The sequence below is a fragment of the Mustela nivalis genome (genome assembly GCF_964662115.1).
Source record: "Mustela nivalis genome assembly, contig: HAP1_SCAFFOLD_292, whole genome shotgun sequence".
Lineage (NCBI taxonomy): Eukaryota > Metazoa > Chordata > Mammalia > Carnivora > Mustelidae > Mustela > Mustela nivalis.
In genome coordinates this window covers 762,515-778,253 of record NW_028136349.1, presented here as the reverse complement: position 1 = coordinate 778,253, position 15,739 = coordinate 762,515, and the positions used below count along the sequence as shown (strand labels likewise).

General features: G+C 48.4%; 1 protein-coding gene and 1 pseudogene across 18 annotated transcripts in view; one reads left to right on the top strand and one right to left on the bottom strand.

Annotated features, from left to right (window-relative positions):
• Positions 1-15,739, top strand: part of LOC309857056 (conserved oligomeric Golgi complex subunit 2-like) — a gene marked incomplete at its 5' end in the record, with an annotated part of 269,912 nt that overhangs the window by 166,588 nt on the left and 87,585 nt on the right. For 4 of the 17 annotated variants that reach the window (XR_014307455.1, XM_082749946.1, XM_082749954.1 and 1 more), the window contains one exon: positions 7,534-7,916. The exons of 3 other annotated variants lie outside the window; for them this stretch is intronic. Coding sequence is in view for 1 of the 14 variants with exons in the window: in XM_082749946.1 (XP_082606072.1) it covers positions 7,845-7,916 (72 nt within the window). 10 more of the 17 variants (XM_082749950.1, XM_082749951.1, XM_082749952.1 and 7 more) reach the window with 8 other exon arrangements.
• LOC309857060 (rRNA-processing protein FCF1 homolog pseudogene) lies at positions 12,715-13,606 on the bottom strand (annotated as a pseudogene). Its single transcript has one exon. The product of its transcript is annotated as an rRNA-processing protein FCF1 homolog pseudogene (transcript).

Below are 15,739 nucleotides of genomic sequence, written 5' to 3'. Positions count from 1 at the left end.
TCAGAGGCCTGGATTCCAATAGCAGCATATGGCTGTTTCTTGAGGCACCCATCAGAACAAATCTCGTGTCCACGTGGGAATGTTGCACGTTGGAGCTGTGTCAAAGACTCTGGTTAGGAGAACCCTTCAGGGACCCTGTGCCACTGCCTCATTCCAAGGTCTCCATGGACACAAGCCCACATTAGGACCCATCCACAAGATAGTCCATTTCAACTCAACCCTGTCAGTTTCTCCCCCAGATCCTGCAGATCTAACCTGTCTTGTCACTAGGACACAAGAGGAAGGAGAGTCGGGGTTCCCAGCCATCCATCCTTAGAACCCTACTCGGAGTCGATCCGTATGGGAAGTCCTGGAGCCAACCAACAGGTCTCAATTGTCCTGCAGAAGAATCTTTACGGTTTGGAGCATCTCACAACTCCGATCGTCGGAAAAATTCCATGGCCTCGTGATCCACCACCTCTTCATGAAGAGGGCCATAAGGGACAGAAACTCCAACCAGAGCGTTCGTCAGATCCTCACCTGATTTCAGATGCACGAGATCTCGATTCAGCTCTGCAGAGCGTACCTGCCATGCGCTCGCCCAGAAACCTAAGGCTGCGGGTGTTCTCAGACTTCTGTCCTCAACTCCTGGCCCACAGTCCTCCAGTATGGCAATTCCAGAACTAAAATGCAGCCCTCTGCCTGCCCTCCAGAACAAAAAACATTGCCCTCTGGGGCTAAGCAGAAACCCCCAATAGGATCAATCTTTTCGCCACTTGACTGTACCCCAATTCTACAGGATGCCCTGGGCACTCATGCCCTTTCTGTCACAGCCTGAGCCTGGACTTCCCGACCCACACCCAGCAAGCTGGACACACACTGAACACATTGGACCTGCCAAAGCCTTAGGTCGTCAACTCTTCCCAACTTCGGTATTCAGGCTTCAGAACCTAGACGTTTCTCCAATCACTGCCCAGGGTTGAACATGAGGCAGAAATCAGAAATCTTTCCCCATGGCAAAAAATCTTGGGGTTGGCGTTCTGCGTACTTGATAGCCGTGAGTCCCTTTGACCCCGCCATGCTTGAGGGCCTCGTTGGTAACAAATACGCATTGTGACCCTCAGCGAGAGCCCAGTCCCCAAGTAAAATCTCTCAGTGGTTGGACCAAGAGACGGCATATTGGGCTTGCCATGCCACTAGGCCCCCATTTTTAACCATAGTTCGGGTTGTCCATTCGCCCCTCCCCAGTGCTCTGCTTTAGAATGAGGGAACCAAACTGAAAGGACTCCTCCCATCCCACAGATTGACCCCCAAATGGGGATCGGGCCAAATCCACAGAGAGCAAGACTCATCCATGACCCATGAGGCCTCCCTGACATTCCACGCCCATCATGACACAAAATCCAGAGACAAAAGCCTGAATAAGCGCCTCACACTCGCTCTTTCTTCATATCCCAAAGAGTTCCCCTCACGATCTGTAGATCGGGCTGCCATACCTGGGTCCCCAAAACAAGCCGAGTGTGTGTTTCCAGACTTCTATCCCCACATTCCTGGCTTCCATACCCTCCAGCCTGGGGACCCTGGAGCCACACATCAGGTCTGTGACTCTCAACTCCACGGGAATTCTGCCCCTTCCAATGACCACAATCATACAAACTAGGAGAAACCTCCAAAGTCCCCAAGGCCTTCCCAATAGCATAGAACAACCAGGACAAACAAGGGCTGTATGGAACCCGCTGAGCATCCATCTCTACTCATTCTGTAGATGGATGTCCCCAGAGAAGGAGATTGAACGGGACAGGGCCCTAGGCCCTAATAAGGTCCATGGTTTTGGTTTCATGCTATCTCTCATCAGAGGCCTGATTTCCAAAATCAGCATGTGGGGCTTTCCTGAGGCACCAATCAGATCAAATCTAGTCTCCACATGGGAAACTTGTCTTATGGGATGACGCAAAACTTCTGGTTAGGAGAAGCATGCAGGGTCCGTGTGCCTCCGCCCCGTGCCATGGTCTCCAAGCACACAAACCCACATTAGGACCCATCCGCAGGAGAGTCCATTTCAACTCAGCCCCCTCCCTTGCTCCCCTAGAGCTAGCATATCAAAACTGTCTTTTAACTAGGAGACAGTTAGAATCGAAGCCGTCTGCCCAGGGTTCCATTCTTCGATCCCTGCTTTGCTGTCGTCCCGTATGAAACATCCTGGAGTGATCCAACAGATCTCAATTGTTGATCAGAAAAAATCCTTGTGGCTTGGAGCATATCCCAACTCCACTCCTGGGTAAACCTCCATGGCCTCGAGATGCTGCCCCCTTCAAGAAAGGGCCATAATGGACAGAAACTCCAACCTGAGCCTAGGTCTGAACCTCTCCCTGACTTCAGATGCTCGAAGTCCCGATTCAGATCTGAAGAGGGTGCCTGCCGTGCCCTCGTCCCGAAACCTACGCCTAACTTGTGTTCTTATTCTTCCGTCCTCACACTCCTTGCCCAAAGGGCATCCAGTTTGGGAATTCCGGAGCCACAAAGCAGCACTCTGCCTGCCCTCCAGAAGAAACGTCGCCCTTGGGGCTACCCAGAAATGCTAAATGAGGATCAAGCTGCACGGCACTCGACTCTACCCAATTATACAATATACCCTGAAAACTAATGCCTGGTCTGATGCAGCCTAGGCCTGAACCTCCCGACCAACACTCAGCGAGCTGGCTCCACACTGAGCACGTCGGACCTGACATGGACTTAAGTCGTCATCTCATTCCAAGCTCGGTTTTCAGACTACACAACCTAGACCTTAACTCCAATCACGGCCCAGCGGTGAAAGAGATGAAAAAATCAGAACTACTACTTCCCCATGGCAAGAATACATGTGGTTGGCATGGAGCCCAACGTTCAGTGTAGGAGCAACAGTGTGGACCATGATTCCCGCCCTTGCTTGAGCGCCTAGAAGGCATAAACCCTTATTGTGACCCTCAGTGTGAGTTCTGTCCTCAAGGAAGGCCTCTCAGTGGCTGGAACTAACCATAGTTCGGTTTGTCCATTCGCCCCTCCCCAGGGCTCTGCTTTGAAATCCCTCTTTTGGTGGGACACCTGAGGTAACCAAACTGAAAGGACTCCTCCCATCCCCAAGTTGGACCCAAAACAATTGGGTCCGTGCTAAATCCACAGAGAGCAAGACTTGTCCATGGCCCATGAGACCTCCTTGACATTCCACGGCCATTGTTGACACAAAATCCAGAGACAAAAGCCTGAATAAATGCCTCACACTCACTCTTTCTTCATATCCCGAAGAGTTCTCCTCACGGTCTGTAGATCGGGCCTGCCATACTTATGTCCCCAAACGTAAGCCGAGTTTGTGTTTTCAGACTTCTATCCCCACACTCCTGGCCCACACACCCTCTAGGCTGGGGCCCCTGGAGCCACACAGCAGGTATGTGCCTGCCCACTCCACTGGAGTTCTGCCCATTCACTGGACCACACGCCTCCAACTTAGGAGAAACCTCCACAGTCCCTGAAGCCATCCCAATTGTGTAGGCCGCCCGGGACAAACAAGGGCGTCTGACAACAGCTGAGCATCTACCTCCACTCATAGTGGATGTAGTTGGATGTCACCAGGGTAGTAGATTGAACCTCACAGGTCCCTAGGCCGTAATCGGATCCATTGCTTTCGTTTCCAGGCATTTCTCCTCAGAGGCATGTTTTCAAATACCAGCATGCGGGGGTTTCCGGAGGCAAATCTTGTCTCGACATGGGAAAATAGCAGGCCGGAACTGTGTCAAAACTTAGGGTTAGGAGAATCCTTCAGGGCCCGGTGCCACCACCCATTTCCAAGGTCTCCATGGACACAAACCCACATTAGGATCCATCCGCAGGAGAGTCCATTTCAACTCTGGCTTCTCGGTTGCTCCCCCAGAGCCAGCAGATAGAACCTGTCTTGTCCCTAGGAGACAATTGAGATGCGAGGCGGGTTGCCCAGGGCTCCGCCCTTAGAACCCTGCTCTGGCGTCGTTCCATAGGGAACGTCCTGGACCCATCCAAAAGGTCTCAAATGTCCTGCAGAAGGAATCCTTGCGTTTTGGAGCATCTCACAACTCCCAGCGTGGGAAAACCGTGATGGCTTTCTGAAGCCCCCACCCCCTTTCTGAAGGGGAAATCATGGACAGGAACTCCAACCTGAGCCAACGTCTGATCCTCGCCCTGAATTCAGATGCACGACATCTCGATTCAGCTCTGCAGAGTGTGCCGGCCTTGCCCTCGCCCTTAAACCTATGTGAAACTTCTGTTCTCCAATGTCCGTCCTCACACTCCTGGCCCCCTAGACATCACGTTTGGCAATTCTGGAACTACAAGGCAGCACTCTGCCTGCCCTCCAGGAAAAAAACAAAATGTTGCCCTATGGAGCTTCCCAGACACCCCAAATGAGGATAGAACTACACGGCACCCTTCTGTACACAAATTATAAAGACAAATCTGGGCACTAATACACTGTGTGACACAGCCTGAGCCCGGACTTCCTGACCAACACCCAGAGAGCTGACCGCACACTGAGCACAACAGACCCGCCATGGCCTTAGCTCGTCATGTATTCCCAACCTAGCTTCTCAGGCTTCAGAACATAAACCTTAACTTCACACCCTCACGATCTGTAGATCGGGACTGCCATACCTACGTCCCCAAAACAAGCCGAGTGTGTGTTTCCAGACTTCTATCTCCACATTCCTGGCTTCCATACCCTCCAGCCTGGGGACTCTGGAGCCACACATCAGGTCTGTGACTCTCAACTCCACGGGAATTATGCCCCTTCCATTGACCACAATCATACAAACTAGGAGAAACCTCCAAAGTCCCCAAGGCCACCTCAATAGTATAGAAAGCCCAGGACAAACAAGGGCTGCCTGGAACCAGCTGAGCATCCATCTCCACTCATACTGTAGATGGATGTCCCCAGAGAAGGAGATTGAACGGGACAGGGCCCTAGGCCCTAATGGGGTCCATTGTTTTGGTTTCCTGCTATCTCTCATCAGAGGCCTGGTTTCCAATATCAGCATGTGGGGCTTTCCTGAGGCACCAATCAGATCAAATCTAGTCTTCCCCTGGAAACTTGTCTTTTGGAGATGACGTAATACCTCTGGTTAGGAGAAGCATTCAGATTCCGTGTGCCACCGCCCCAGGCCAAGGTCTCCATGCACACAAACCCATATTAGGACCCATCCGCAGGAGAGTCCATTTCAACTCAGCCCCCTTCATTGCTCCCCCAGAGCTAGCATATCAAAACTGTCTATTAACTAGGAGACAGTTAGAATCGAGGCAGTCTACCCAGGGTTCCATCCTTCGATCCTTACTTTGCTGTCGTTCCGTAAGATACATCCTGGAGCGATCCAACAGATATCAATTGTTGATCAGAAAAAATCCTTGTGGCTTGGAGCATATCCCAACTCCCCTCCTGGGTAAACCTCCATGGCCTCGAGATGCTGCCCCCTTCAAGAAAGGGCCATATTGGACAGAAACTCCAACCGAGCCTAGCTCAGGTTCATGTCTTTACCAAAGGCCGGCAATAATTTCATAAAGGAATGACAATGAAGGTAAAAAAAACACTTCAACTACTCACTCATCTGGACTTCTAGGGCAGGTGGGGTTCCCAGACAACTTTGTTCTGTCGGTCTGGCACACTTGCCCCCCCCTCGGTGCCTTTGTGATGAGTGTGAGCCTTGCTGTTTGCTCTGCCTGAATTTGCCCTTGTCGCTTATTAGCACTGTGGCCCTAAAAGTCTGAGAGGCTAAAAGTCATGCCTCTCAGAGCCAATCGGAATAGCTTATTACACCTATTGATTCTGGCATAGTGGGCCTGTGCGGAAATCTCTCTTCTTCATCCCTCCTCCTTCTCAGTCTTCCCCTCCTCCACCTCTTCCTCCTCCTTCTTTGATGTGTAAACCAAGGTATTTGGGGAGCAGGGAATGATGTGATGTTTGGGATTTACTTTAAAATATATCCAGACCTCCCCTCTCCCCCAAAAACAAAAATACAGGCACGTTGGGGGCAGTAGAAGGAGGAGGGCCTATGAAACAGTTGGGGAAGCAGAGTGATAAGTACTCGGAAGGGCTGGGATCCTTCTGCTCTACACACTTTGGTGTATGCTTGAGAATTTTCATAATAAGAGTAATCAAACAAAGACCAAATAATGAGGCTTTCATTCCCTATATCTAAATGACCACATCAGGGCATAGAATGCACTTTCATAGTTGCTCCCCTGGCAATTTATTCTGATTCTCCAAATAAGATTCCAGCTCTCATCCTACCTGTCATAGTCTCTGGATATTGCCTGGGAACGTTTTCCTCAACAAGGCCTTGCCAGGCCCACTGCTAGGGAATGTATTGTTTCAGATTCTGTACTCAGGTTTTAAAGATTTTTTTTAATTTATTTATCGGGGGGGGGGGGGGAAGAGCGAGCACAGGCAGACAGAATGGCAGGCAGAGGCAGAGGGAGAAACAGGCTCCATGCTGAGCAAGGAGCCCGATGTGGGACTCGATCTGAGGACGCTGGTATCATGACCTGAGCCGAAGGCAGCGGCTTAACTAAGTGAGCCACCCCGGCATCCCTGTACTCACATTAAAAAAAAAAAAAAAAAATTGACCAGTTTCCCGTTTGGAGTGACTCGAATGCAAGACTCGCTGTAAGCCCTTGTCTTGCTGTGTCCCATCCCTTTCTAAGGACTGCTTGTGCTATCTCTGGGAGATCACAGCATTGGGAGGGGCAGCCCAGTCCTGGGCTATTACAGCAAAGTTGCAGCCTGAAGGGCGCACGTGAGATCTGTGGTTTGAGCTGTCAGAGTCTCACGGAGGAAAAAAAGAGAAATGAATCATCATTTGACCATGACATTCCCACTAAAGGGGAGGACAGTGGGAGAAAGAGCAAGGGAAGAGGAAAGAAAAATCTCAAAATAAATGTGGGGTGGATGGCAGGAGGAGGAGGGGGTCTCGGAAATTGGGGGCAGGTGTGGCGATCGAACCAACGCTAGCCACAAACACACGATTCCGCCCATTCTAGAGCGGACTGGACATAAACATGCTCCCACATCTACTTGTCGGCTGCGTTTTGTCGGCCGGCCGGTAGCGAGGTGATTCTTTAAGAGCTCTCAGAACCCAAACTTGTGGCCACCCCGCAGCTGAGCTGAAGTGGAGCTGGGAGCGGCCCAGATGACCCGAGGCTGCCAGCTGACCACCTTCCTCCCTACAGATCGCTGGAGCCAAGCTCAGCGGGGGAGAAGCCACGCTCGCGGGTGGGTGCCGGGGCTAAGGGCGGAAGCCCGGTTCCCACAGAGGCCTCCGCGCCCAGGCGGCTGCAGCGGCGGCGCCCGGGACTGGAGGCCTGACACCCAGACGCGCCCCCCTCTCTGGACAACCGGCCGCAGAAGTAAAGGGCCAGCATCCAGCCACGGCTATGCTTCCCGCGGGACAATCTCGGGAGAAGGTCCTGGAAGAGGTTCGCAGGCCGATATTCCAAGGGAAAGGGCGAGGTGGGGAAGGAGCACCCCTGACCCTCCCCGCCCTCCCTTCTCTGGCTCAGGGGGCATCAACAGCGGTGGGGCTGCCCTGCAGAAACGTAGGCGAGGTTGTAGTGTCGCCCTCCGCCGATCGGGGGCAGGATCACCTGCTGGCTCGACGGTAGCGGCCCTCGCGCCTCTCTTGGCGGAGGCAGGCGGAGGCGGGCCTGCAGCGTCCTCTTTCAATGGCCGGGCGGGGGCGTTGCCATGTTGGAGGAAGCAGTGCCTTCTGTGCGATGGAAACGCCGTGGCTTCACCGGTAGCGTCGGGGAGCGCAGCCTCCTACCTTTCCTCCTCGCTCGAGTGTCGGTGCTGAGAGGCGGCGGCCGGCGGGATGGAGAGAAGTAGGATGAACCTGCCCAAGGGGCCGGACAGGCTCTGCTTCGACAAGGACGAATTCATGAAGGTGCGCGCCTGGGCTCTGCTCCCCAGAGCCGGGCCGTGGGTGGCCTGCCCTCCTTGGCCCTCCGGGGCCTCTCCTCGGGCTTCTCCTGCGGGCTTCCTGGGCTGTCCCCGCCCCGGACGGGTCCTCGGTGGGGACCTCACTGCACTTCGCAGTGAGTCTCTTGGCCTCGGGTGGGCTAGGTGCAGCCTGGAGAAAGCACTCCTGTGAAATCGTGCACATTGAATGAAAAGGCCTGAAAGTTCAGGGCAAGTGGTTTTGAGCTAAACGTAAAAGCCCCGGACCCGTAGGACCCGACTCTGGTACCGTGCAGCACAGTCAGACCGCCGCTCCCCCGGCCTGACAGAAGCCTCCCAGTGCCTTGTGCCTAGAAGCTGAGCGACTGTGCGTTGAACACATCTCTGAACACACGTACTTACCAGAAATGGGGTCAAAAAGGCACTTAACCTAACGTTTATGCCTGACTTTCGTCTTAAGCTCCCGGAATGAGAAATCTGAAAGACTGTACTGTCCTTACTGGTTCTGGTCCAGTACTACAAAGCATACCAAGCTCCTTTTAGAAAGTTGCCCTACTTCTCTTGGTGAGGTCAGCCTGAAGCTGGCAGCAGATAACTGTAGGACATAAACTTACAGAATAGAAATTTAAACTGAAAAGACTTTACTGACAGAAAGGTTCATCAGACATAGCCTTGAAAATGTCCCAAGGTTTGAATCAGAGCCAGGAGGAGCTTTATCTGTTTTCTGTATCCCTCTGGATCTGTACTTAAACTATCAAAACGTATATGTTTAATTTCTAAGGATTGGGATTTAGTAGCTGGTTTCAGTGTTAAAAAGTTTTGGCTCTGTAGGTACCTAAAATTATGAAAAGAGTTTGAATTTCTTACTTTTTTATGGCTTCAAGTCATAATATGTTTTTTTCTTTTTTGGGTTAACCAGCTAGTTCCTTTTTGATACTTGCATTCAGATCACATCTCCCAAACTCTGGCTTTATAAGTGCTTATGTCTGGATCCTCTGCGGTGTGGCCATATCATTTTTAATATGTAGGGATGCCTAGACGAAGGTATATTGTACTCTTGTTCCTGTATGGTGATGTTAAGCCACTGTAATAAAAGGTGTAAATTGAATGGAGTGTCTGAAGGAGAGCACAGAGTGAATTCTCGGATCCAGAAACCTTTTGTTAACGAAGGACACGTGACGAGGAGAGAGGTCATTGGAAGAAGAAAAGGCACAGACACAGACTTAAAGAATCTCAAAGCACGGAAGTCTCTTTAGCTTGTCTGTCTTTGGACTTCGTCAGGCTTTCTTTGGGCCTAACACTAGCATTTTCTCGCACTTGCTCGCCCCGCCATCTTTCTCACTCTGAGCTGACAGAATGCCTTTGGTCAAAGCAGCTTCGGAAAATAGAAATCTCAAAATAGCAGTTCTAAAGTAGGACTTAGAGGTAGGAAGAGAGCAAACTGGGAAAGTGGCTAGAATGCCAGCAATTCCATATTCTTTCAAGGCTCTGACATTTCTGAATATAATGTACAATTTGTAGTGTTAATGAACGTGACCCCTTCATACATAGAAGGAAAATACATGGAACAGCTGTTCTGTGTAAAGTGGTATTGATCTTCTATGTGGGAGCTGGAGATAAAGGTTATTTGCAATTTGTGTTTCCCTCAGAGAGATGTTTTGTTAAGTTACAGTTCCGAGGCAGAAATGAGTGGAGAGCTTGCTGTCGGGGTTGTATTTCTACATAGGTGTCTTGTTTGGCACATTTTGGAATGAGACTGGGATGGTAGAAAGGGAGATGGGGTGGGGCTGCGGGTTGCACCTTGGACACTGCATACATTGAGGGGTCCACGTTGATGCAGTCTTCACGGTAGAGCTGCAGTCAGGTTTACAGCAGGAAGTTGCATGGTCATATCTGTTGAGTTCGAGCTGACTGGTGGCAGGAGACTACTTAAAAAGTCATGTTTATGAGATCTAATGAGAAATAGAAGGGGAAAGGTATGCAAAAGAGGTAGGTGATCAAAGTGCAGGAATGGCAGATGGGGAAGGGTCACCTGGGGCAGAGGCACTGGCAACATCATACTTTGTCGGCTTAGAAATACGAAAATCCTTTGGGTTGACAGCCAACTAAGAGATGAGCAGGACATAAGGTATTGGTAGTAGGGGGAGAAAGTGGCATAACATATAAATTAGACCATTTACATGAGTGTGCTATTGACATCACATGTAGCCTTCCTCTTCCATCTCAACATATGACTTCATCTCCAGTTGTACAGAAAAATTAGCAGCCATCCCACGGGACCTCCTCCATCCTGCTGATCATGATCCCATTCTTGTATTTGTCCCCTTCTCCTCCTCGCCTGGTACGGGGAGGGGCTCTCCTTCCTCCTCGGGTTCAGTCTCCACTCTGGCTCGGAGTCCATGCCCTCCCGCCCTTCCAGGAGCCTGGAGGATCCTCTCCCCTGCACTCCTTCCCATCACGCTCTCCTGTTTGATCCTCTCCCACTTGACTGCCCCACCTCTAGGTATTGCCCTGTCACTGTCGCGCATCACAGCCAGTGCTCAGGGGTTGACTTGACTTTCCCACCTTCCACCCTTCAGGCCCTGTCGTTCCACTAAAGAGTTCTTACCAAAACCGTTTCTAAGTCAGCGGACCCAACCTTTCTCTGTCTCCTTACTTGACATCGCAGTAGACCAAATGCTCTGCATTGCTTCCTGTCTTTCTTCTACCTCTCTGATGTGTCTCCTGTGCAAAGTCATGCTCCTGGTAGCCACTGAATGCTGATTATGGGCTCAGCCCCGTGTTCCTTTCTTTCCCTAGATGACCTTTTGTGCAGCTTCATGACCACCTATCAGCAGGTAAGGCAGATTCCTGTCTCTGGCCCACACGCCTCCTGAGCACCAGTTCTGTGTATAGGACTTGCTAACCTTTCTTCTCGGATGTGTCTGTGGCCCCTCAGACTCATCAGGTTCAAGACGGAATTCATGAGCACCTCCTCCACTGAAAACCACCTTTCTTATTCTATTGCCTCTCTCAGTAAACACTTCATCCGTTTAGCCTGGAGTCGGGAAACCAGAAGTCGACTCCTACTCTGTCACCTTTCCAAAATCTAGTCTGTCACACCAAGTCCTGTGGATTTCGCTTCCTAAACCTCTTGAGTCCATATACATCTTTCCATCTCTTCTCGTACCTTTGCAGTGCGCCCTTGCCATCACACCATAGAAGCTTCTCACCCAGTCTCCATGCGCCTTCCTTGTCTTTCTGGCCCCTGGTCTACACTGCAGGCAAGCCACTCTTGTCAGAATGTGGATGTGATCTTGTATGTACCAGGTGACTGGTCAGTCCACCAGCTCTTGGAAAACTATTTTCCCATGCACTCAAACGTATTTCAAAGAGAATCAGTCCCCCATGGGGTAGTTTTCCTTGGTAGACAGTTTCTTTCTGTGCTGAGCCAGTCTGCCTCCTTCGAACTTCTCTGTGTCAGTTCCTCTATGGAACCTGTGGCTTCGTTGGCACCCCGGGTAGGCACATGAAGACCTTTTCCATGAGAAGTGAAGGCAGGAGCCCTCTGGACGGTGAATGTATGTACCCTCATGTTCCATAGGTAAAAGAACCGTGTGTGGGGGTGGGGGGGTAAGTCCTTGAGGCTTCTCCCTGTTCTAATTGGGTGAACTGGGAATTTTGAGACAGGCAGCAGGTCCTGTGTGTCCTTGTTTGCAGGGAGCATGCATTCTGATGGACAAAACGGAAAAGGGGAAGAATGAGCAGCTGCTCAGATCTGTTTGTACTGTGCTGGTTGATTAGCTGTGACCTGCAGATGTGGGTCCCATCCTCGGCTCTGCTCTCTACCTGCTTATGTCTGACTTGGGGCAAATCACTCGCCTCCGGCCTTCTGTTTGCTTGTTAGTATAATGAGGTGGTGCTTATCTATGTGATCTTTGCCAGCTCCTCTGAAAAGACTCCAGTCCATCCTGGCTTGCAGATAAGGAAACTGAGGCCTGAGGTGTGATGACTTCCTTTAAAGCCACACAGCTAGTTGGGGCCAATCACAGGCCAGATCTCCTGACCCCCACGCATCAGTCCTTGGAAATCCTACTGTGATATGTTTCTTTCCAGAGGCCACAGGTGGGAACTGAGGGAAGTGGGACAATCAGAACATTAAGAATAGCGCAGAAGATGGCAAAATGTCCGCATGCCTTGGCACCTGCATTTCACCAATAGGGCCACCTCTTACCTTAGAAGAAGTTCCCACAGGGCTGGTGACCTGGATGCCTGGCCTGGAGCTTAGCTACGGTAAATGGGACCAGAGGGAAGTGATGGCTGTTTGAGGTGGACTTTGTTGACGGCGGCTGGAGATAGCAGCTGACAGAGGAGGAAGAGGGAAGAGTGACAGACGGCAGATAGCCGCAGGCCCGCAGGTCAGCCACTGTTGCCCAGGGTCACCCATCCCCAGGAGCTGTCTTCGTATCACAGGAGCTGAGTGCTTACCCTGTGTGTTCTTAGTTCAATGTCACGTCTTGATGACAAGATTCCATTCTCTTCCGCATCAGTTTGAGACAGACATCGTAATGAAATTCTAATTAACCAAATATGAAATGTAAGCCTGGAACTCATTTTATAGAGATATTTTCTTATGTGAACTACTTTCCCTGATGATAGAGGAGTTGTGACGATGTAACATCAGATATAGTTTATCTTATTGGCACTTGTAAGTGGGGTTCCCGGCAAAAAAGAACTGTTTTTTTTGTTGTTGTTGTCCTCCCTTTTGATATTTTCCATTCCTTTTTTTTTTTTCTTGTGAGCAGTCATCTGATTTATAAAAAGATGCAACAAAAAGTAAAATGGTACAAGATAATCAGTTTCAAAACATAAAAAAAATGAGTGTCTTTAGCCATAGCTCAGAACAGAGGAACTCGGTAAGGAGAATTGCTTGTATGAACTGGCAACAGGAAAAGTTGGTAAAGGAGAGCTGAGGAACTCTATTAAGACATAGGAGTGAGGGGCTCCATCATCATCTGGCATTCGCTCAGTGTCGTCTGTATGGTTAGAGATGTCCATGATGGGAACTCCAGCAATCTTCTGGGTCTGGGTCAGCTGATGCCACAGTGTAACACTCTGAATTACTTCCGTACTGAGCAGTCATCTGCATAGTTTGTCTTGTGTGTACGTGGTAATCGTTTGAATCTTGGCTCTTTCGCAATCCTTAGAGCCTCTTGATACTTTCACCCCGGTTTCTCAGTTTCAGCCATTACACAGTCAGTTGTACAACTGGTACACTTGGCACACAGCCCATCCATCATTGACCGGTCAAGTTTGGCCTAAATAGAAAAGTTGATAAAGTCGGTACCAACCAGGATGTGGTAAGTCGGCCCAGCTGTGTGTTTATATTGGAAAAAGCAGGAGGGATGTTGGGGGACTTCTCTTTCCTTGAGTGCATGGGATCCTTCTTTTCTTTCTTTTTAGGTTTTAATCTGTCCTTCTCTCGGAGAAGGATCTCAGAGCTAAGCATTCGCTTCCCGGTCACATACTTTCTTGTTTTCTCTTGCTTCCCCATGTTCACACCATGCCCATTTCTCCTTGCTTTTGATTTTCTAATTCACTCTTTGTAGTACCATAAAACTTATTTAAATAAAATGTTGGCCTACTAAGTTATTGATTATTAGTAAGTTCTTTGTTCAAAATTTGAGAGCAAGAAGTATTATGTAAATATGTAAATATATCTTTTTGTTATTTAACTAGTCTTACAACATTTAGTATCAAATTTCTTGAAACATTTAAACAAATTAATCACAAACTGGGGCTTGGGCTCTTTCTTTCTTTCTTTTTTTTTTTTTTTAGTAATCTCTATACCCAACATGGGACTTGAACTCAGAACCCTGAGATCAAGACCGGCACGCTCCAGTGACTGAACGAGCCAGGTGCCCTTTGGGCTTTTTGTTTTTAAGTTCCTCACGTGAGGGGCTGCCTTAGTGGCTCAGAGGGTTAAGCTTCTGCCTTCAGCTCAGGTCATGGTCTCAGGGTCCTGGGATCGAGCCCTGCATGGGACACTCTGCTCAGCATGGAGCATGATTCCCTCCCTCTCTGCCTACTTGTGATCTCTCTGTGTGTCAAATAAATAAATAAAATCTTTAAAAAAAGTTCCTTAAGTGATTCTAATGTGTGACCAGTGTTGAGAACTCTAGCACTGGATAATTCCTTTAAATAGCTCAAGAAATTAATTTTGAAAAGCGAACTAAAAGCCTACATAGATTATGATTGGTGTTAAATTGAGGGGAAAAAAGAGATAAAGAGAAGAAATCAGCTGGAACAGAGTGTAATTAGGTACTCAAATATTTGTTAGATGGATAAATACATTTACGGAATGTAGAGTTTTTTTTTTTGTCTCTTCATAAATATGTCAAATGGGTATATAAATTCAAGAAAGGAGTTTGATATAAAATTGATGAAAATGTTAGAACAGAAGTTTTTTAGAATTTCAGTGTTACTATTTCATGATGCTTTTAAGATGATCTCTCTGTAGATGGTGGGAAGATCTTGTTAGCATATGTTTTTAATTTCTCAAGCTTGAATAATTTAGTCACCGAACAAAGATTTAGAATGAGTTTTGGGAGACACAAGTCCTAGATTATGTCCCCACCTAGCTGGGTCAGAGATTTGAGAGCAGGGGCTGGAGGGAAGAGCTCCAAGGACATTTTTGTATACATGCTGATACCTTGGGCGCGAACACTCTTCCCACACTTCCTGTGGCTAGCTCCTTTGTGTCATTTGGATTCAACTCATTGTTCTATATTTTCTGGTTCATCCAAGTTAAAATACATCCCATTTGTCACTCAGACCTTTACTGTGTCCTTTTTTCTTTTTAGCTGTGATCACTATTCATTAATCACTATTTGATCACTGTTCATTAATATAATGTTTGTTTACATATTTATTTTCTCATTTCTGCATTAGAATATCTGCTCCTTAAAAGCAGAGACCTTGTCTTTTCTTTTCATGACTATGTCCCCAGGTCTTAGAGCAGAGCTGGAGTTGCATGATAAATATTTGAGGAATATTTATGGCATATACAGGGACATTTATTCATCTCTGTTGTCCATTGTTTTCAAGAATGGTTGGAAACACACACATACGTGAGCTCACACAATCTTTCTATGTCTTTCAACCCCTATGTAGTGTGCAGATTAGTGCTTAACTATTTTGGTTTCTTGTCTCGATGAAATGGGACATGTTTCAGGGCAGAGCTCATAAATTTCATATGCCCTCTTAGTACTTCTCATCATTACAGAGTGATGCTTCTGGGGGATTCTGCTTCTCGTGGACATAGTATATAGTGATTTTATAAGTCCATGTATCTGGGAAGGAGTGTTTTACTTTTTGGCAGCTAAGAGAACTTCAATCTTTCCAAATTCCATGTAATTTTCATAGCATTAAAGCTACTAATTTCAGATTATTGGTAAGTTTTAAATGATTAATTCCCAGGTTACTTTGAATTAGTCTTTGTTTGCCATCCCTGATTGCAGCTAGTTAGTAAAGTAGCTAAACTTTTAAACTCTACTTGGTTTTAATTTTGAGTGATGTCACTGCTTCTCTCATGGTTAATGGTTCTTAATTACCTGCAGCTTGTCTGGTTTGCTCATTTATTTTCCTGTGTTCCAACACCTCTTGTGATCTCCCAACTTCTGGCCTTTTGGGGGATTTGTACTTGAACTGGGTTCAGATAGGAAATACCCCTGAGTACAAAGAGAAGATATTTTTCTTCTAACTTCACTATCTCCTATTATTAATGTATTACATTGTTGTGGTACATGTGTTACAACTGATGAACCAGCA